At 33.9% G+C, this 24,195-nt stretch overlaps 1 protein-coding gene across 4 annotated transcripts in view; it reads left to right on the top strand.

Moving 5' to 3' along the window:
• The window catches only part of TRPM3 (transient receptor potential cation channel subfamily M member 3), an 814,585-nt gene that overhangs the window by 272,774 nt on the left and 517,616 nt on the right, over positions 1-24,195 (top strand). For all 4 annotated transcript variants that reach the window (XM_053702508.1, XM_053702509.1, XM_053702510.1 and 1 more), the window contains exon 2: positions 18,262-18,341. In XM_053702508.1, the coding sequence (XP_053558483.1) occupies positions 18,262-18,341 (80 nt within the window). The remainder of the gene's footprint in view (positions 1-18,261; positions 18,342-24,195) is intronic.

Raw genomic sequence — 24,195 nt, forward strand, 5'->3', positions numbered from 1 at the left:
ATTATTCCTATTTAAAGCTAAATACTTACCTGTAAAATAAATCCTAATATAGCTACAATATAAATTATAATTATATTATAGCTATTTTAGGATTTATATTTATTTTACAGGTAACTTTGTATTTATTTTAACCAGGTACAATAGCTATTAAATAGTTAAGAACTATTTAATAGCTAAAATAGTTAAAATAATTACAAATTTACCTGTAAAATAAATCCTAACCTAAGTTACAATTAAACCTAACACTACACTATCAATAAATTAATTAAATAAAATACCTACAATTACCTACAATTAAACCTAACACTACACTATCAATACATTAATTAAATACGATACCTACAAATAACTACAATGAAATAAACTAACTAAAGTACAAAAAATAAAAAAGAACTAAGTTACAAAAAATAAAAAAATATTTACAAACATAAGAAAAATATTACAACAATTTTAAACTAATTACACCTACTCTAAGCCCCCTAATAAAATAACAAAGCCCCCCAAAATAAAAAAATGCCCTACCCTATTCTAAATTACTAAAGTTCAAAGCTCTTTTACCTTACCAGCCCTGAACAGTGCCCTTTGCGGGGCATGCCCCAAGATGTTCAGCTCTTTTGCCTGTAAAAAAAAACATACAATACCCCCCCCCCAACATTACAACCCACCATCCACATACCCCTAATCTAACCCAAACCCCCCTTAAATAAACCTAACACTAAGCCCCTGAAGATCATCCTACCTTGTCTTCACCATACCAGGTTCACCGATCCGTCCTGGCTCCAAAATCTTCATCCAACCCAAGCGGGGGCTGGCGATCCATCTTCCAGCGGCTGAAGAGGTCCAGAAGAGGCTCCAAAGTCTTCATCCTATCCGGGAAGAAGAGTAGATCTGGACCGGCAACCATCATCTTCCAAGCGGCATCTTCTATCTTCATCCGATGAGGACCGGCTCCATCCTGAAGACCTCCACCGCGGACCCATCTTCATCTGGCGACGTCCAACTGAAGAATGACGGTTCCTTTAAGGGACGTCATCCAAGATGGCGTCCCTCGAATTCCGATTGGCTGATAGGATTCTATCAGCCAATCGGAATTAAGGTAGGAATATTCTGATTGGCTGATGGAATCAGCCAATCAGAATCAAGTTCAATCCGATTGGCTGATCGGAACAGCCAATAGAATGCAAGCTCAATCTGATTGGCTGATTGGATCAGCCAATCGGATTGAACTTGATTCTGATTGGCTGATTCCATCAGCCAATCAGAATATTCCTACCTTAATTCCGATTGGCTGATAGAATCCTATCAGCCAATCGGAATTCGAGGGACGCCATCTTGGATGACGTCCCTTAAAGGAACCGTCATTCTTCAGTTGGACGTCGCCGGATGAAGATGGGTCCGCGGTGGAGGTCTTCAGGATGGAGCCGGTCCTCATCGGATGAAGATAGAAGATGCCGCTTGGAAGATGATGGTTGCCGGTCCAGATCTACTCTTCTTTCCGGATAGGATGAAGACTTTGGAGCCTCTTCTGGACCTCTTCAGCCGCCGGAAGATGGATCGCCAGCCCCCGCTTGGGTTGGATGAAGATTTTGGAGCCAGGACGGATCGGTGAACCTGGTATGGTGAAGACAAGGTAGGATGATCTTCAGGGGCTTAGTGTTAGGTTTATTTAAGGGGGGTTTGGGTTAGATTAGGGGTATGTGGGTGGTGGGTTGTAATGTTGGGGGGGGGTATTGTATGTTTTTTTTTACAGGCAAAAGAGCTGAACTTCTTGGGACATGCCCCGCAAAGGGCCCTGTTCAGGGCTGGTAAGGTAAAAGAGCTTTGAACTTTAGTAATTTAGAATAGGGTAGGGCATTTTTTATTTTGGGGGGTTTTGTTATTTTATTAGGGGGCTTAGAGTAGGTGTAATTAGTTTAAAATTGTTGTAAGATTTTCCTTATGTTTGTAAATATTTACTTAGTTACTTACTTACTTAGTTCTTTTTTATTTTTTGTACTTTAGTTAGTTTATTTCATTGTAGTTATTTGTAGATATTGTATTTAATTAATGTATTGATAGTGTAGTGTTAGGTTTAATTGTAGGTAATTGTAGATATTTTATTTAATTAATTTAATGATAGTGTAGTGTTAGGTTTAATTGTAACTTAGGTTAGGATTTATTTTACAGGTAATTTTGTTATTATTTTAACTAGGTAACTATTAAATAGTTATTAACTATTTAATAGCTATTGTACCTGGTTAAAATAATTACAAAGTTACCTGTAAAATAAATATTAATCCTAAAATAGCTATAATATAATTATAATTTATAGTGTAGCTATATTAGGATTTATTTTACAGGTAAGTATTTATCTTTAAATAGGAATAATTTATTTAATAAGAGATAATTAATTTCGTTAGATGTAAATTATATTTAATTTAGGGGGGTGTTAGTGTTAGGGTTAGACTTAGCTTTAGGGGTTAATACATTTATTAGAATAGTGGTGAGCTCCAGTCGGCAGATTAGGGTTTAATAATTGAAGTTAGGTGTCGGCGATGTTAGGGAGGGCAGATTAGGGGTTAATACTATTTATTATAGGGTTAGTGAGGCGGATTAGGGGTTAATAACTTTATTATAGTAGCGCTCAGGTCCGGTCGGCAGATTAGGGGTTAATAAGTGTAGGCAGGTGGAGGCGACGTTGTGGGGGGCAGATTAGGGGTTAATAAATATAATATAGGGGTCGGCGGTGTTAGGGGCAGCAGATTAGGGGTACATAAGGATAATGTAAGTAGCGGCGGTTTACGGAGCGGCAGATTAGGGGTTAAAAATAATATGCAGGGGTCAGCGATAGCGGGGGCGGCAGATTAGGGGTTAATAAGTGTAAGGCTAGGGGTGTTTAGACTCGGGGTACATGTTAGGGTGTTAGGTGCAGACGTAGGAAGTGTTTCCCCATAGCAAACAATGGGGCTGCGTTAGGAGCTGAACGCTGCTTTTTTGCAGGTGTTAGGTTTTTTTTCAGCTCAAACAGCCCCATTGTTTCCTATGGGGGAATCGTGCACGAGCACGTTTTTGAGGCTGGCCACTTGCGTAAGCAACTCTGGTATCGAGAGTTGAAGTTGCGTTAAATATGCTCTACGCTCCTTTTTTTGGAGCCTAACGCAGCCTTTATGTGGACTCTCAATACCAGAGTTATTTTTATGGTGCGGCCAGAAAAAAGTCAGCGTTAGCTTTTCGGGTCGTTACCGACAAAACTCTAAATCTAGCCGTTACAGTCTTGATTTTCGTCCCTGGAGGTATATTTGAACCTCTATCAGTGTTATAAGATCCAAACCACGTGATATAACTATAATAGTTCTAATTTAAAAAGATAACATTTGTGTTTTTAAACATCATTATTGTTTAACCTTTAATTCTAATAAAAGTTGTCTTATTTCTCACATGGAGGAGCTATTTGTATAAAATATTTCATGACGTACAGAGTACTTACAAATGTACTTCCCGCTTCAGTTCTCTACTGAATTTTTATTAAAATTGTTTTCAGTACAAGCACCTACCCCCATTTTATGATAACAAATATATCACATATTATATGAGGGAATTGTCTTATATTAAAGCAGTGCCATTGGTAAATCACTCTTACTGGTTTTAAAGAATACATAAGGCTGGAACTGTTAAAGGGACAGTCTAGTCCAAAGCAAACTTTCATTGTTCAGATAGAGAATGTAATTTTAAACAATTTTCCAATTGACTTCTATCACCAATTTTGCTTTGTTGTTCTGGTATTCTTAGTTGAAAGCTAAATCTAGGATGTTCATATGCTAATTTCTAAGCCCTTGAAGGCCGCCTCTTAGCTCAGGGCATTGTGACAGTTTTTCACCACTAGAGGGTGTTAGTTCATGTGTTTCATATAGTTAACATTGTGCTCATGCACTTGGAGTTCCTTGGAGCCAGCACTGATTGGCTAAAATTCAAGTCTGTCAAAAGAACTGAAATAAGGGGGCAGTTTGCAGAGGCTTAGAAACAAGATAATCACAGAGGTAAAAAGTGTATGAATATAACGTGCTGGTTATGCAAAGCTAGAAAATGGGTAATAAAGGGATTATCTATCTTTTAAAACAATAAATATTCTGGTGTAGACTGTCCCTTTAATTTATTAACATATTTTAGATATATAAACATTTAAGCACTACACTACAAATAATCGCTACACAATGCAATTGTTAGGAAAGCATGCACTGGTTTTCTGCCCCTTGAAGGGTCATTTGACTATAATGTATCTTTTCTCCTTTGCAAAGGCAAATTAGAAAAAGATTTAAAGGGACAGTCTTCTCAAAATTCAACTTTCATGATTCAGATTGGGCATGCAATTTTAAACAACTTTCCAATTTACTTTTATCATACAATTTGCTTTGTTCTTTTGGTATTCTTGTTGAAACCTAAACCTAGGTAGGCAAATATGCTTATTTCTAAACCCTTAAAGGCCACCTCTTATCTCAGTGAATTTTGACAGTTTATCACAGATAGCGCTAATTCATTTGTGCCTTATAGATAAACATAATGCTCACTCCCGTGGAGTTATTTATGAGACAACACCGATTGACTAAAATTCAAGTCAGTCAAAAGAACTGAAAGAAGGGAGAAGTCTGCAGAGGGTTAGATAAAAGGTGATTAAAGAGGTAAAAAGTGTATTAATATAACAGTGTTGGTTATGCAAAACTGGGAATGGGAAGTAATGGGATTATCTATCTTTTTAAACAAGAAACATTTTGTATTATACTGTCCCTTTAAATGAGCTCTTAAACAGATCAAGCAATTACTATAAACAGAGTTCATGGGTTAGGGTTTTGGATTATGCTGGATGAACGCAAGACATTTTGGGGCATTGGAAATAAAAAAAAACATTTGTAGAGTTCCATTTTAGGCAACTCAAGCAACATGAATAATGAAAATGTAAAGCATTGTTTCATTATTCATAATAAAACATTGTATATGGAGTTATATTTTTATTTTATTATCCCTTTGCCAGTAATATGTGCAAGCCAAGATCAACACACTTTTATTTATATATATATATATTAATGTTACTGTATATCAACTAATGAAGCTTCTAGGCTTCAATTATACACAGCTTAATACTAACTGTAATCTGCATTAAATGAAATACTTTAGGAAATCTCATGGAAACAATGTGTAAGTAATAATCAGCTAGTCTTGTTACAAGAACCTGCTGTGGCAGAAAAATGGAATGCTCAGCGTAATCAAATTCCAAATGGTTTAAAGAACACAGCCTCCTGTCTAACAAGTTCAGTATTAGCAAGCCTTAAAGCTGGACTTTTTTTGTGTTTTTCTTTATTAATTATACAGAGAAGAGTATTAACCTTTTACTCAGCTTATATTTTATTTAATATTACTGTATTGTGGTAGATGTCGCCACCTTCAGTATATTTTGATTATCATGCATTTGACTTTTTGTGCAGTACGAGATTGTTTTATCAAAATATGTGCCCTGTATATAGACATAATTGCCCTAGTTTAATTATTTCTTCCTCAAAATAATGTTTTGCAGATAACATTAATACAATACAATGCATTATGTTTTTATCAAATATTTAAATTATTTTTATGAAATGCATTGGGATATATTGTAGGTTGTTAATGATGACAATTAAGAATAAATGGAAACATTTATTTTAGGAATCTGGAAGGCCATTGTGTTCAGCTCTATTACATTGTAGTAGTAGAAAAAGATTGTGGGCCAGCTTACGAGTGGAGTACTATTTAACGCTACCGCTGCGTGCCTCGGGTTGTGCTTGTATTATGAAATGAAAGTAAACTGTTTTCTCTGGCATGCTCACCTAACAAGTGCAAAAACCTAACACCCTACTCGCGCGCAAACCCGATAGCATATTCTCATGTGCGCTAACCTGACATGAAAATATGAATATTTCACATTCTAATGTTCTTCACATAGCAGAATATATTCTATTTATTCATAATTACATATTTCTACATATATCTGTTGGTATTTTGGTACAATATATATATATATATATTTATATATATATATATATATATAGCTATATTTATATATATATATAGATAGATAGATGATTATATATAGGTATATAAAATATATATATATATATATATATATATACTGTATATACAGTATATATATGATATAAAGAAAGTGGCACACACCATCCAAACAGCTGCCTGGTGCACTGCTGTAGTGAGAATGTATACAGTCCAAGTATCCCAAACCTGGCCAGGGGTAAATGGTGATACTAATTAAGCAGGCAACACAGTAACCAGATTTCAAAAAAGCCTTTAATCCGAAAAAGGAACATGTTCCTTTTTCGGATTAAAGGCTTTTTTGGAATCTGGTACATATATAAATACATAAATACATATGTAAAAATATATATACATATATATATATATATATATATATATATATATATATATATATATATATATATATATATATATATATATATATATATATATACATACATACATATATAAATACATAAATACATATGTAAATATATATATATATATATATATATATATATATATATATATATATATATATATATATATATACATACATACATACATAGCCATCTTTAAAAATGTGGATGTTTGTATCTAAATGTTAAAGCCCTTTGCCTGCCTTTTGTTTTCTAACACCAGAGATACATATTTCTATATATATGGGACAATGTTAATGTATTATATAGGTATATATATATATATATATATATATATATATATATATATATATATATACCTATATATTTATAGGAATAGATATATAGGTATATACAGATACTGTATATAGAAATATTTATTTAAAATTAAAATAGCATTTTCCTGTATGTGAAGAACATTCTAATGTTAAATATTTACAGTATATAAATATTTATATATAAAAATTTGATTGTGCTCGACAGAAGAGTTTAATTTCAACATTTAATATGGACACAAATTAATGCGGCCGCAATATTCATATATTTGCACTATTGTTACCGCGCCACTTGTAATATAGCCCTTTATAAACATGCAAACTTTTCTAACATTTGTGAACTTGTGATCTAGCACTTTATAAACATTTGTGAACTTTTCTAAAATTACCAAAACTAACCATAAGAATAATAACTAAGAAGCATATCAAGGTGATAAGAAATTTGTTGATGATTTTGCTAAGAGTGCCAAGAAGACTAATAACTACTCAGATATGAAATATAACTTTTGTAGTTTTTTTAACTAGTTATTAAAATTATTTCACTGCTCAAACTTCCACAAAGTTAAAAAATGCATCTTTTTATATATGCATAACAATTAAGCACTGCAATAACAAAGATCCTATAAGGAACAGATATATGTCCTACACTTTCTGCACTGATAAAATATTTACAGGATATAATGTTGTAGGTTCAGGACTCTGTATCTTGCAGAATGCACTACAAACCTCACTGGGGGTAGTGGGGGAAAAATCAACAGTAATTTACAGGAAAGTTGGGTACAATAACTTAAAAAGGTTTTATTATACATAATGTAGTAGTTATTACATTTTATTTTAATTTCTTTCATATTAAGCATTAATAACTGTCCACAGTCATGTTATTTTTTTTTATTTTTTTGGAGGAAAAAATCTTGTTTACGGTTATCACTGGAATTTAATATATTTATGAAAGCTATGCAGCTTATATGTTTATTCACAACAGTATACTAACACACTGCTTTATTATTCAGAAATTAATAATATCTCTTGTGTGTGCAGATTCTTCCTAGCTTTATTGCACAGCTACTTAAAAATAATTTTCTTTTCAGGTCTAAGCTCTTAGAAGCATATGCACCTTATCATACTTTCACAAGCTTGCTTTCTGGAGAGGTAAAAGAAAAAAAAAAAAGAAAAAGCCCAGCCTGTCAGGGCTTGTGCCAGTTAAACCCAAGCTCTTAGAGGATTTGTTTTTCTTTTGGCGTCAGATTAGATGTTCAAATAATGCAGTGTATTTGGGGGCTGCCATAAATGTCTATGGAAGTTTTAATGATGTTAATCCCACAGCAGTACATTCCATGTAGCTAATGGGCTCAGGTTCACTGCCTATTTTACCAACAGTGGGGTTAGAATAGAACAAGTGACTTCTGCAGTAGGCGGTCATGACTCATGAATATGTTAATAGCATACTGGTCAGCAGCAAACTAACGTGGGCAATGCACACTTCCCAGAGCTGCCTTTCGGCTCACTCTGACTGGAGCTCAGGTAAATGTTCTACTACTTAAATATGCATGAGTAGCGCTGTATTAAGTAAATAATAGATCCTGTTTATTCATACCTTGTAAAATTGTATTTTATTTCACAAAAATGAATAATAGAAATAGACTAGAAACTTTAAAAAGCTTGCGATATATATTATTCTATGTAATCCATATACACATATTCAGAGGTACATATTTCAAACATAGACATTATTTTTGGTAAAGCACTATACTATTATTTTATATATTATGTATATTATTTTATATTTGACGGATCAAGGGTATTTAAGCATTTTTTAATACATTATTACATTCAATTACTCTTAATAATTAACTCAGACCCACTGATAGAATAGGAGTTTGAGAAATTTCTATGCTTACATATATTGTGAAAATGTTGTCTTCATCTTTATTTATATTCATAGCATTATATGTATATATATATATATATATATACACACACATACAGAGAGAGAGAGGGGGTATATAGATATGCATTTAATGTTTATTGTCAATATTATAGTAGTTGTGTATTTTTACATATGCTTGAATCATGTGTTCATAATATTAATTTAAGCATCTACATTATATATTTAGAATTTAGCTTTTAGGGAAAATAAATGCTGTATCTTTCTTGCTAATATGTCATGTTACAGAACATATTATTTATATTATTTAATTAAAGATGCATTTTACATTTATTATAATTGTACAGTATAGCAATTTATGCTTTACAGCAAATCGTTGTAACTGTACTAATAATAATAATAAAAAATAAAAAAAATAGTAAAAGTCACCAAATGTGCATTTTGACTTAACCACCTGTTTATTTAGTTCATGTGGGAATATATAGTATATACATATAGTGCACATATAAGGAGTTATATTCTGTATATGGGTAAAATTAATGTATGTGGCACATATAGCTATAGGGATTTACTAGTCAAGTTTAGTATTTTAGGCTCAGATTGTGACTATATTCAAAATATCTGTGTTCTGACCAATGACTAATTTAATAAATGTTTATTTAACACTACAATATATGTGTGTGTGTGTATATATATATATATAAATATATATATATATATATATATATATATATATATATATATATATATAACTTTAATTGATTTGGATTTAGAAAAGTATTGTCTAAAATACATTTAAAACATGGGAGTAAATGTATGTGTTAAATAAGTAGTTTTACTGTGACATCTCGTGTACTTCTTGCTAAGCTATGAAGCATTTTAATATTTATGGAGTAATTCAACTTTTTGTGCTGTTAGTTGATCGTGCTGTGTATGTTATTGTATTCCTGGCTAGCTGTAGAATCAATGTGTGCCCTGTATTTTTTTTTTATTTCTCTGCATCTAGAATATAAACAAGAACATAAAATTAGATTTGTAGCCATTCTTACTGTGAAGAAAGAGCTCTGTTTTTGGCATAGTACTTCAACAAGATGGAAGTAAATCCTTGGGGAGTAAAAAAGGAAAATAATGCACAACCCATAACCTACACATTACATATGAGTATAAGAACAGAAAGCCTAACGTTTGGCTAACAAACAGAAATCCAGGGCAGGTAATAAACAACTGGTTAATACTTCCAGTAAAAGCTTATCAGACTTTACTGAAATAAATAACGCATTTATTAGATTATTTGTTAAAATCTCCAGCATCAATCTACATAACTATTATAGCTTAGTTTGTTGTTTAATAGTTCCACTAACAATAAAATCTATATCTTTGTGTATTTAGAAAAACAAGTTTAATAAAAAAAAATCTAATGAAATTGTGAATTCATGTGTGTGCTTATGTGCAAGCACACACACAGACACATGCTTGCAATTTCACTAGCACACATACAAAAGACACATGCTTGCAATTTCACTAGCACACATACAAAAGACACATGCTTGCAATTTCACTAGCACACACACAAAGACACATGCTTGCAATTTCACTAGCACACACACAAAGACACATGCTTGCAATTTCACTGCACACACACACAAAGACACATGCTTGCAATTTCACTGCACACACACACAAAGACACATGCTTGCAATTTCACTGCACACACACAAAGACACATGCTTACAATTTCACTAGCACACATAGAAAGACACATGCTTGCAATTTCACTGCACACACACACAAAGACACATGCTTGCAATTTCACTGCATACACACACAAAGACACATGCTTACAATTTCACTAGCACACACACAAAGACACATGCTTGCATTTTCACTAGCACACACACAAAGACACATGGTTGCAATTTCACTAGCACACACACAAAAGACACATGCTTGCATTTTCACTAGCACACACACAAAGACACATGGTTGCAATTTCACTAGCACACACACAAAGACACATGCTTGCATTTTCACTAGCACACACACAAAGACACATGGTTGCAATTTCACTAGCACACACACAAAAGACACATGCTTGCATTTTCACTAGCACACACACAAAGACACATGCTTACAATTTCACTAGCACACATAGAAAGACACATGCTTGCAATTTCACTAGCACAGAGGGAACACAAACACACATTCACACACACGCACAGATGTCAAAATTACACCCAGAGGCACATTAGTATACACACAGGGCCAGATTACAAGTGAAGTGCAAATTAACGCTTCCACTTAAGGGTTAATTGTGCTAGAAGTAAGATTTTTGCGTTCGTCGGGTTGTGCTCGTATTATGATTTAAAAGCTAACTAGCTGTTTTTGCTCTCTCGTTGACCTGACTAGCAGAAAGATCCGAACTTAGAATATCGCGTGTGCATTCACGTATTCCCCCATAGAAGTCAATGCAGAGAAAAAAGTGGAAAAATACACCCCACTCTTGCACAAACAGATCACATATTCTCATTTGTGCTTACCCGACATAAAAATATGAATATTTCATATTCCAATGTTCTGCACATGAAAGAATATGTTATATTTATTCATAAATAAATATGTCCACGCATATATCTGATTTTTTTTTTGGTACAATATATATATATATATATATATATATATATATATACCTATATATATATATATATATATATATATATATATATATATATATATATATATATATATATATATATTTATATGTACATGATTATATATAGGTATAGGTATATACAGATTTATATAGGAAAATCTATTAAGAATTACATAGAACATATTCTGCTATGGGCAGAACATTAGTATGTGAAATATTTACAGTAAATACATAGTTAAAACCTTTATTATATATAAATCTTGCACACATAAAGATGTGTATGTATGTATCTCAATGTTAAAGCCCTTTGTCTGCCTTTTTTTCTAACACCTAAGATCTCGTATCTTTGAGCCCTTATAACTTTTGCGTGCAATATTCTTTTAAAAATATTTTTTATTAGATGGTGTTATTATGAGTTTAAGTGTACTTTGCAATGTATTTTTGATGCGTTTTGTGACACTTTTATGTTTTGTGAAACAGTTAACCAAAGCTCTGAAGTCACGGTAATGATTCTAGTGTAAATCGTGATTGCGCTCACGCCAACGCATTTACTTTTACCTCATAATATGAGCAGTAAGCCTGATGAGCGCAAACCCTCGCGATATACCCCTTATTGCTCGGGTGCAAACTTTTGACCTCCACTCATAATCTAACCCACAGTGTTTCTCTTAAACACTTGTAAACTTATACGTGTTATGCTCACATACAGACACTTGCACACAGACACACTCTTAAGTGTGCACACAAACATTGTTCCCACGTAAACACATTCATTTCAATAGACTTACATTCATACACAAGCACAAACACACTTGAACAAAATACTATTCATTCGCGTGTACGCAACTGGACACTAATGATACACCCTAAAATAAACCTTGATAGCTAATTGGACTTAAATAACCACTAGGAATATGGTAACTGCGGTAACTGAACAGGGCAAAAGGTTACCCTTTTTTTCTCTGTTCCATCTTAAAGAGAATGTTTACAAAAATTATTTTTTCTTTCTTTTTTTCTTCTAAGAATAAGCTAACTTTTTGCATGAAAGCTTTCCCTATCACAGAGCCCCAGTACCCAGATGTACACAATAAAGCACATTATGTTAATTTCAAATTACATTAAAGGGCCATAATACCCAAATGTTTAAACACTTGAAAGTGATGCAGTATAGTTGCAAAAAGCTGACTAGAAAATATCACCTGAACATCTCTATGTAAAAAAGATATTTTACCTCAAAAGTTTCTCAGTAGCCACATCCCATTGTAAAGGACTTCTAAGCAGCAAATCAGTATGTCTGTCCTGGGACAGCGGAAGGAGCGAGCATTCGTGCACACTCATATTATTTCCCTATTCAGCTTAAGGAAGTTTACAATGAAATCTCATGAGAGTTAAGTGAAATCTCATGAGATGACAGTTTTTTACCTGCAGCTGAGCAAGTTTTTACACAGAACTTACTCTGCTAAGCTGAGGAAATTGTGAGGTAAAATATCTTCCTTTTTTACATAGAGATGTTCAGGTGATATTTTCTAGTCAGCTTTGTGCAGATATACTGCGTCACTTTCAAGTGTTTAAACATTTGGGTATTATGGGTATAACTGCATCAGTTTCAAGTGATTTAGCATATGAGTATTATGTCCCTTTAAGGCACTTTTTACTTAACCTTTATTGCACAATTTTTTTTACAGCTGCTGTCATATTCATGATAAAAAGAGAAATATGTCCCTTAAAGATCAGATTTTCTGGTATATATTTCTGGTAGAATTACTGCTCGGGACCTGCTGAGCACTTCTGGTCCCAAGTGGAAACTGGTGCCAAACCTCGTTCTGAATCTTGACACGATTGTTTCACAATTTACAGTATGATAACTGTTTAATTCCCATAGAAGGTGATCAGATTCTTCTTATAGACAATGATTTCATGGACTGTGAAACTGTTGCTTTCTCCATCAATGACTGAAAACTTTAAAACAGTAGTTTAAATATATAAATAGTTTAAAAAGTTTTAAAAAAGATTTGATAACCATACCCAGTTTACCCATCCTGCCTATAGACAAATGTCAATCAGATTGTTTAACACCACTCTATCCAATTGCAAACACACACACATAGGGCTCAATTTAAGAAGCTGTGAATAAGGCTGCTGCTTCTTAACCTACAACGCCAATCCTAAGGTGGGCGATTGACAGCAAGCGAGCAAGGGGCGGGGTTGCACAAGCAGCGATTTGTGCAATGATAAATGATGCCCACTATCTGCAATGCCAGGCAGACAGGGACAGAGATCCCCACCCTTGTCCGTCTGGCAGTTAGTAAATAAAGCCCATAAACTCAATTAGCCCCATTTCAGATTTCAGTGATTAGCATCCATAATCAGTAGCTAATTTAAGCGATATTATGTTGGATAATATAATAAGGTTTTACTATGTCAACTCAAATGACCAGTAGCAATAAATTATAAAATGATGAAGGCAATTATAAAGTGATGATAGATGATAGATAGATAGATAGATAGATAGATAGATAGATAGATAGATAGATAGATGATAGATAGATAGATGATACAATGAACAGTCAAAAACAAATAATGTTGTAAGCAACACTAACTGGGTTTCCAAATTTTAACCCATTTCAATCAATTTGTCAACGTCAATATTTATCTAATAGTTTTTAAAATTGAATTGCCCCCCATACTTTTCACAGGGACAATTCAACACCACTATTTCAATCAGCCACAAAAAAAAATTTCAATTGTTTTTCTAAGTATTTTTAGGCTTTTGAAGATCTACATCTTTTTGAATAATCAGTTTTGTCTGTATCAAATGTTATTTTAAATGAGCTGTTTGCATATTTTGTCAATATTAGCTTAATTCACCTGTTAATAAACCAAATTGTTTTTGTTCTGTTTAATTAAAAGTTATAAATGTAGATCAAATCAAATTGTTATCTTTGAAACTTGCTCACAAATGAAATACAATTATTAAAATATGTTTATTATAAAATTAATCAAAATTATATGAAACAATTAACTTCTCAGATCTTTAATTAATATTATGGTTTAATTGGGGAAACAAAAACTTGAATTTAAACATTTTCGGAAGCCATCTGAATTAATTATACTTGAAAATCATATGGTATCCTTTCTTAAAGTTTTTTTTTTTTAATTAGCCTTTTATAAGTTTAGTGAGAGCAAAAAATATACTGGAAGTCCAGCTATATTACAACACAACACTGGTTCTTAAAATTGATTTGACAATTTCACTAATTGATTGGAATTGCATTTAAATTGTTTTTAAAAAGACTGTTTGCAGTATTTACAGGGTATATTTTTAAAATCTTATGATCTATGACAATATAATACAATATCTGGATCAAATAGAGGGAATATTAAATGGTTGTACAGAAAACCAGAGTATATTGTATACAAAGTATACCCAGACACTGAACATTAAACAAGTATGCTCCTCTAAGTATTATAGGCCATATATTCAGGTGGTTACTAAGACTTTTAAAACCATGATGAATTTCAGTGGGCCTTATCTGAATGATTAAAATGTGATCATATTTTTTTCCGAACATTTAAACTGTGCACAGTATTCTTTCATTTCACCATATTTTGTTAAGTTCATTAATGTAAATGTTTTCACTACAGCGAATCATGTCCGCCCGCATATGCTGTCGGCATTTAACATCGCACAAGCATTTCTTGTGAAATGCTTGTGCAATGCCGCCCCCTGCACATCAGGGGGTGTTAATCATCATGATCGGATCGGGATGATTTCAGTCTGCCATGACCACTGCTTCTAAACTTAAGTTTCAGGCGGACCTGAAACTTCAGGGGGTAGAAAGCAGCATCTGTTCAAAGGGACATGAAACCCAAACATTTTCTTTCATGATTCAGATAGAGCATAGTATTTTTAATAACTTTCCAATTTACTACTATTCTTTAATTTACTTTTGTGTCCTTTGTTGAAAAGCATACATAGGTAGACTCAGAAGCTGGAAACTAGCTGCTGATTGGTGGCTTCACACACATACCTCATATCATTGGTTTGCCAATGTGTTCATCTAGCTCACAGTAGTGCATTGCTGCTCATTCAATAGAGTATACCAAAAGAATGAAGCAAAATTTATAAAAGAAGTAAATTGGAAAGTTATTTAAAATATAAAAGTTATTTATTGTTTACAGGAGTCATGAAATAATTTTTTTATCCCTTTAAATTTAAAACATAGGGACTTATTTATAGTGAGGCTTTCACTTTTAGTGAATGTTCTTAATAGCATTTTAAGGGGCGGGGGGAACGGCATGTATTAAAAGATTTCTACCAACTTAGTTTTATAGCATATTTTATTAAAAACTGGATAGGTTGTATATTGTAGACATCTTTATGGAAGGATTGTTCCTAAGATGTTCATCAGGGCATGTATCTTCTTGAATTAAAATAAAAGACAGTTAAATATGACAGTTGGGAAGAGAATAGTCTCATTGGCAAGGAATCTATATTATGTGAATAGAGCTCATTGTTGTTACAGGAAAATCAAAATGGTTATTGTGCAGAAACCATAGAAAGTTCTGCAGTAGTTCATTTTGTGATGGCAGTTTTATTTGCAACTTTATTTAATGTACTTTGTTTTTACTGTTCACCATATAAATGTAAAACCTTTTTTTTAAAAAACAAAAAAACTGAAGATTTCCCTTGTGTAACGTAAACCAAGGAACAGTAACTAATACAAATATGTATTATATGCAAAATATAAAATTGAGGGTCCTATGATTGAGCTCTTATAAGACATAAAGAGAACCAATAGGTAGAAGGACAATTTGATCAGAATTGTCCATTTAGGTTCACAGTCCACAGATATATAAGAGGAGATTTACCAGACCCATATGCTGTATATGTTGTTAGTAGGGTTGCACTATTATTTTTCCATGAAATATGAGACTTGCTATAAGACATGAAATTCTTTGTATTTTATTATTTTTTTAAGGTATACTTATTTAAAATAGTGCAAAGGTGAAAGCTTGTCCTACATGCAGTAGTTGTAACTGTGCAGTATACAAGCATTGTGACATGGAAAATATATTTAGCATGGAATGTCCTCTGGGGGAAAGCACTTCAAGTGGATCCTATGTGGGATCCATTGTGGGAAAGGGATCTGGGAGGGGGGTAAGGTAATGAGGGGGGACAGCTACACTACAGAAAAAATGGTTAATGGATTTTTTTTTAAAAAAAAGCATTATTTGAGGCCAACTGGGTACTGGCAGACAGCTGCCAGTACTTAAGATGGCGGCAAACAGGTAGAGGGTGGAGGGTTAGAGAGCTGTTTGGCGGGGGATCAGGGAGGTTGGGGGTAAAAGGGGATCCTACACTGCAAAAAATATTTTTAAAAATGTAATAAAAAAAGAAAAAAGCAGCCTTTTATTTTAGTACTGGCAGACTTTCTGTCAGTACTTAAGATGGGCGTGACAGTTGTGTGGTGGGGGAGGGAAGGGAGCTGTTTGAGAGGGGTCAGGGAGGGATCAGGGGGAAGGATATGTCAGGTGGGAGGCTGATCTCTACACTAAAGCTAAAATTAACCCTACAAGCTACCTAATCAACCCCTTCACTGCTGGGCATAATACAAGTGTGGTGCTCAGCGGCATTTAGCGGCCTTCTAATTACCAAAAAGCAATGCCAAAGCCAAATCTACATCTTTTTGAATAATCAGTTTTGTCTGTTTCAAATGTTATTTTAAATTAGCTGTTTGCATATTTTGTCAATATTAGCTTAATTCACATGTTAATAAACCAAATTGTTTTTGTTTTGTTTAATTAAAAGTTATAAATGTAGATCAAATCAAATTGTTATCTTTGAAACTTGCTCACAAATGAAATACAATTATTAAAATATGTTTATTATAAAATTAATGAAAATTATATGAAAAAACTTCTCACATCTTTAATTAATATTTGTCTAATTGGGGAAACAAAAACCTGAATTTAAACATTTTCGGAAGCCATCTGAATTAATTATACTTGAAAATCATATGATCTCCTTTCCTAAAGTTTTTTTTTTAATTTGCCTTTTATACGTTTACTGAGAGCAAAAGATGGAAGTCCAGAAATATGTCTGCTATTTCTGAACAAAGGGGATCCCAGAGAAGAATTTACATCCATTTGTGCCTTGATTGCACAAGCTGTTTGTAAATAATTTCAGTGAGAAACCTAAAATTGTGAAAAAGTTAATGATTTTTTTTATTTGATCGCATTTGGCAGTGAAATGGTGGCATGAAATATACCAAAATGGGCCTAGATCAATACTTTGGGTTGTCTACTAAAAATATATATATATAGTTTTGATAATTATATAAAAAATAGGTAATTATATAAAAAAAAGATTTTATTTATGTTTAAATGCAGTGATGGCAAAAATGCTAAAAATGCTCTGATCTTTTGGGGAAGTTTTTGTCTGAAGTGCCCGGTCCTTAAGGGGTTAAAAGGCTGGTGAGCGGCACATACTTAAATACTCTCTTGGAACAGGTATAGCTTTAACTTAAAGCTTTGTTGCTAATACATATATATTGCAAACACGTTTCTATTCAAAAGTGAAATGCATCCATGTCCTTTCCAATTTTGTCTGGAATGTCCCTTTAAATGGGGAATTTGCAACTGTTTCTCAGAATTAGGAAGAGTTACAATTAAATTCCTGCTAATTCATGCAAAGTGAAGGGTTGTTGTTAGGGCTAAGGTGAGGACTTTATTCAAGTTTAGGGTTGGTGTTATTTTCTTCAAAATGTAATAGCAACATTCTGCCCGCTGCAAGGCTCCAAACTGTAGTGTTTCATCCAAAGCATTTCAGTAATAAATCATCAGTTTGCGGTTGCTTGCTTTATATATGGTGGTTTAGGAGGAAATCTATTCCTTTCAAAAAGATTGTGATGCTCCCTAAAACAAACTGTAGTCTTGTAAATAAGAATGTGTTCCAAATTCAAAGCGTTGAACTGTTTGCATTCATTATTTTAGGCTCAGAAATCATGGATCGAAAGAGTATTTCACAAGAGAGAGTGTGTACATATCATACCCAGCACCAAAGACCCCCATAGGTGAGTGCAAACACAAAATGTCCAGTTTTGTAATCTGTGTTATTGTTAAATTCTATCAATGTAACTTTCCCTTGCATGGGAAGAGTGTAATATTTTATGCATATGATACATTTACACTTTTCTCTAAAATGTGCAAAAGTCATGAACTGTGACCTTAAAGTGTATAAAACAGTAAATAGATGCTAGATATAATAATTTATTCAAAGCAACAATTAGCCCTAGAAAAATATGCAGATATAATATTTGTTTAAAAATTCAAGATATAAGTATAATGGTTTAATTTCTATTTTAGTTTCTATAAAGTAGTGCTGCTGCCAATTTTAAACATGTCTCACCTTATCTTTCTCTTCTGTTAAAGGGACACTCAAGTCAAAATTAAACTTTCATTATTCAGATAGAGCATGCAATTTTAAATAACTTTCCAATTTACTTCCATTATCAAAATGTGCACAGTCTTTTTATATTTACACTTTTTGAGTCACCAGCTCCTACTGAGCATGTGCAATAATTCACAGAATAAGCGTGTATGCATTTGTAATTGGCTGATGGCTGTCACATGGTATGTGTATGCATTTGTGATTGGCTGATGGCTGTCACATGGTACAGGGGGAGTGGAAATAGACCTAAAGGGACAGTTTACTCAAAAATGTTCTCCCCTTTAATTTGTTCCCAATGATAAACTTTACCTGCTCGAGAGTATTAAATTGTTTTTCTCCCTGCTGTATCCAGCCAGACTCAGGATAAAATCAGGCTTGGACTTCTTCTTTTTTGACTCCCCAGAAGCAGCCCTTTCATTCTTGGAGAATGAATCAAAGAAGGGGATGATTTAATGAGAGTCTTCTTTACATTATATTGCTTTTGTAATTGTTTTTGTGCGTCTAACATGCTATTTAACAAAGATTTTTTTTTTGTTTTTCTATCTAGCTTTTTCTCTTTTTTTCCCCGGACAGAAAAGATTCTTTTTTCTTTTTCTCAAATATTTGTTCTCTCTGAGTTTGCTCAGGAGACTTTTTTTTTTTCTTCTCTTTCTCAAATATGAGGTAAATGTTTATATTTTTTTCTTTTTTAATATTTTTTTTTTTCTCCCCTCTCTGAGTTTGCTCAGGAGATTTTTTTTTCCCCTCTTTCTCAAATATGAGGCAAATGTTTCTAAAAACTTTTTTTTATTTTTTTACTTATCTGTTTTTTTTTTTGTTTTTTTTTCTCTTTCTGAGTTTGTTTCAAGATATTTCGTTATCATTGGGTTACAAATAAATGCTTATAGAGCAATATAAAGAAATTTTAGTTATGTATCAAGTAATATATGAGGTTGAACACATGTGGTTTATATATTTTTGTTTTGATGCTTGCAAAATGGTGTGTATCACTGTAATATTAGGACGAATAAGGAACAAGGCTACTCCTTTAAGTAGAGAAAGATTGTGTATATGCCTAAAGGGTTCCTATTTCTTTTCATAGACACTTTTAGTATCCGTATGGATAGAAAGAAAATATAGCTATGGGTAAAATAAGGTATGATGATTTTGATCACAAGAGGTTAAAGCACAATTTATCTTTATTTATTTATTTTTTTTTCTTTCCAATGAAAAATAACATACAATTTTTGATCACAAAAGGCAATACACTTTTTGCCCCTTTTTTTTTTTTTTTTATATATTTTTTTTATTGAGATTATATAGAGTTACAAAAACATAATTCGTCCATTTCCATTGACAGAGAGTGCACATGAATGTGTAGAATAAACAGTTGGTATGTTACAAGATAATCAATACAGTAAGTTTGCAAGCTGAAGAAAAACATATCAGTAATAATTTTGTTGAGGAAAATAGTAAATAACTAGATAGGTAAGTACTTGCTGAAAATCTCTTCCTGCGTGGTAATATATAATCACTTATGGAAATACTCATCATATAGCTATTGGTCAATGAATGAGAGAATCAATGGACTATTCTTAATGGAATCTCTTTTTTGGTGGAGTAAAAGTTTAGATTGAAATAGTAAATATAAAAGAAAAATTAGGGGGGAGATCAGCGGGCGAGAGCCGCTCGATATTTAAGAGGGAAGGGGGGGGCGTGGCCAAGGGATTTAAAAACAAAAATTGTTATGGCAAGTATAATTGGGCTAATTAACAGGCATATATCTTTTAGGGCCTACATAAAACTAGAGAGACATATAGGAAAAAAGGCTAGCGCACATCAGAGGGGTATTCCCAAACGAATCTACATTGTAGGGGGTGTATAGAACCATATATTATTGTCTTGAGTATCAGCTATATACCATCTATACATAACAAGATGAATCATTGCCTGAAAAATGGTAACATTAGATGATGCAAATGGATAAGCAGCCTAAGCATCTATTAATGTGAGAGAAGTTAGAGCATACATTCCCCAGTAAATAAAGTACTCAAGACCTCTGCAAATATACAAATAGGGGACTAAGTACAGTTCATGTTCACTTTTATATTGGACATAAGGTATAGGATGGCTAGATGTTTAACTTAGAATAGGAACCTGGTAAACAGTAATATTCGTATTGTAATGATACTCTTATGCAGTAGTTTGTGAGAACACATTTTTCAATCACATCAACAGTTATGTTAGTATTCCTTCCAAAAGTGTCAGGTACAATGATAATAAAGAGATTGTGTTTATATCTACTAGTAATATAAATAAACAAAGTGTAAGAACAAGTAGATAGACAGTTTAGATAGTAATTGTATCAGTATGACAAACTCTGAACCTCAGAAATATAAACCCTTGAACAACATAGGCATATAGATTCCACTGAACAGTAACATAATTGAGCCCATCACAGTAGATATAAAAGAGCCCAAGATTATCTGAAAAACACACAGACCTTATAAGTTCAAACATCTCTGACCAGACAAGACATAGCAAACTAAACAGAATGAGGTTGCTCAGTCAACCAAAAGGTTTATAGTCTAACTACCTGAAAAGGACATCAAAGTCAGCTGTAAAAGTTAAGAGGAGGTACAGATTATGTCAACCAGACTGATTAATTCCTTTAATAGGTTTAGGGCTAGTGGGGTTCACATGAGACTATATGCTGTTAATTATAGTATAGGCTATTATATAGTATAAAACTCGTTATGTCTAACACCCTATACTGTCCAAAACATCTAAGCCGCCTAAAGGAGATGTAAAAGATATGTGAGTGAGCACTTAATGAGGGCCTGGTTATAATCTTTTAACAGGTATAGATTAGGGTACAAGGATAAAGGATATATATCTCCCAGTCTCAGTTAAAAAATAATAGAAAATGAGGTAGAGTTAGGAACAATGTAAAACAAAACAATCTTAGTTAGGTTGTGAAATGGGAGCGAGTATAATAAAAACAAAAAATCATCAACAGATCTGTGGGGTATCCACATTAAGTACCATATTAGGTGGTGGGTTATGGTGATGGGAGTCTAGAGACCCTTATCTTGAATTGAAATAAGTGGGAGCTGATGCCATACAGCCATTAGCGCAAAAACACAATTCTGTCTGGGGCTTATGTGTGTCCAATCTAAGTATGGATTGAACTATGACCTAACTATAAGCTTACATGCAGTTAAAGTCAGGGAAAAAGGTGCTGAGGTAGTAGGTGTTAGGGTGGCGTTAGAGAAAGCCTAGTGCAGGACTGTTGCTGTAGGTGAGTTATAGGTGAATAAAGGAGTATATATAGGAATATAAAACTTAGTCTTATAAACATATGAGGTATGGCACTAGAGACAAGTAACATATCTATCAAGAACAATGCAGGTTTAAACAGTTATCTGCTTCGTTACTCTCAGTTAAGCAAAGGGAAGGCTGTATTTAAGGTCCTGCAAATCAAGCAAGTTATATAACAGAGAAACATACTAAACAAAAAGTCTTAAACTGGAATAGAATGAACCTCAGGGTTGGGGTGGGCATATAGTCACCATGAATCTATCAAGGAGGTAGGCTATCATACCGGGGTATCAGTCCAATAGTGTAAATAAGTTTAGCCCACTCCTCTCTTCCTAAACCCCCAGGTCTCAGCCGGAGTAGCGAGATTGTATCCTCTGGATCTAACATGTAGACTTTGCTGCTGATGCCGACTACACACCTCCGTGCTGTGAGTCGGAATTATCAGGGTGCCTGTATGTCCGTAATTGCTACCAGACCACCAGTGAGCTTCAAGGAAGTCCCCATCATACTGAAAAAGGGTGTCAGCCAGATTTATCAGCCGCTCGGCTACTGCCTTCATTAAAACAGGAGCAGTTATGGATAGTAGCGCTAGAGGTATTGCACTAAACTGACTGTTGTGTATGAGCTGGGTCTCGTGCTGCGATCCGATGGGGGTGCCAGGTGGGATCCCTAAAGTGGGCTGAATCACTGTAGCGTCTGTACGGATCTTCCTATGTGAGTATGCTGTTATGTTTCCCGGCCGTATAAAACCTGCCTCCATGATCAGGCAAGTGCTGAAGTCCTTCAAGTCGTAGTCGCTCCTGAGAAGGAGTCTGGGATAGCCTGAATCGGCATAGGAGGCCTGTGTTGTCTGGGACTGCAAAATCTTCACCGGGAAAGTAGTGGGGAACTCCAACGCTGTCTGAGCCTCAGTTCTCAGCACTACAAGATCAGCTAGTTGACGGTCGCTTCGATCCTGGAGGGCAGTCCCAGAGGTAGAGCTGAAACAGTTAGGCTGTGAAATCTGATGTTGCAGTGCTTTAAGGCCCTCCGGCAATGTCTCCTGTAGTGGGACTTCAGGCTCTGTGCAATCTGAGGTGCCGTTAACTGCTCCCGCCATTGCTGTTGCTAGGGTATCGGACAAGTCCAAAAAGTGATTGTCTAACTGACGGGTCAAATCTTGTAAAAGGACCTGCAGCATTCCCTGATCTTCCTCCATGCAAGCCATATTTATCTGCTGGTTGGTAGATCATCCAAGATCAGTAGTTATAGTCGGCACACCGGGAGAGGGTGTCGAGGATCGTGTGTGCTTAGGCCTTATCAGTCTCGCGAGCCGAGTGATCCACCGCCGAGAGTATTTTTGCCCCTTTTTTATATACACTTGGAATATGTTTTGTGTAGCTGAGTTAGTGAGATAGAAATGTCTTGCATAAGATTAAGAAGTTTATAAAGAAATTATAGTTATGTATCAAGTAATATATGATGTTGAACACATGTGGTTTATATATTTTTGGTTTGATGTTTGCGAAATGTTGTGTATCACTGTAATATTAGGACGAATGAGGAACAAGGCTACTCCTCTAAGTAGAGAAAGATTGTGTATATGCCTAAGAGTTCTTATTTCTTTTTATAGACACTATTAGTATCTGTATGGATAGAAAGAAAATATAGCTATGGGTAAAATAAGGTATGATTTTGATCACAAGAGGTTAAAACACAATTTATTTACTTTTTTTTTCTCCTCTTTCCCTCTCTTTCCTCTCCTCTCCCTCCTCCTCTTCTATCCTCCTCTCCGATGATTCCCTCATATGAGTTAGATGGTTAAAATACTGACCTGGAACATAGGGGGGATACACTCCCCTATAAAGAGGAAAGCAATCTTGAACTTACTAGGGAAAAAAGACTTTGATATAGTGTGTCTACAGGAAACCCACCTATCAGATAAAGAGCATAGAAAGATCAGAGCTCGCTGGCTGGGAGAATCTTTCTTTTCATCATATACGAAAGCGTCTAGAGGAGTGATGGTTCTTTTCCACACAAGGTTGGAATATAAAATTCTGAGTACTTCTAGAGATAGTGAGGGAAGATATTTGATCATTAGGTTTTCTATTGAGGGGGAAGAATACTTGTTGGTTAACATCTATGGTCCTAACGTCTCTAATGAAAAATTTTGGAACTTATTAGTGAAGAAGATGTTT

The sequence above is a fragment of the Bombina bombina genome, chromosome 2 (assembly GCF_027579735.1).
Source record: "Bombina bombina isolate aBomBom1 chromosome 2, aBomBom1.pri, whole genome shotgun sequence".
Taxonomy (NCBI): Eukaryota; Metazoa; Chordata; class Amphibia; order Anura; family Bombinatoridae; genus Bombina; species Bombina bombina.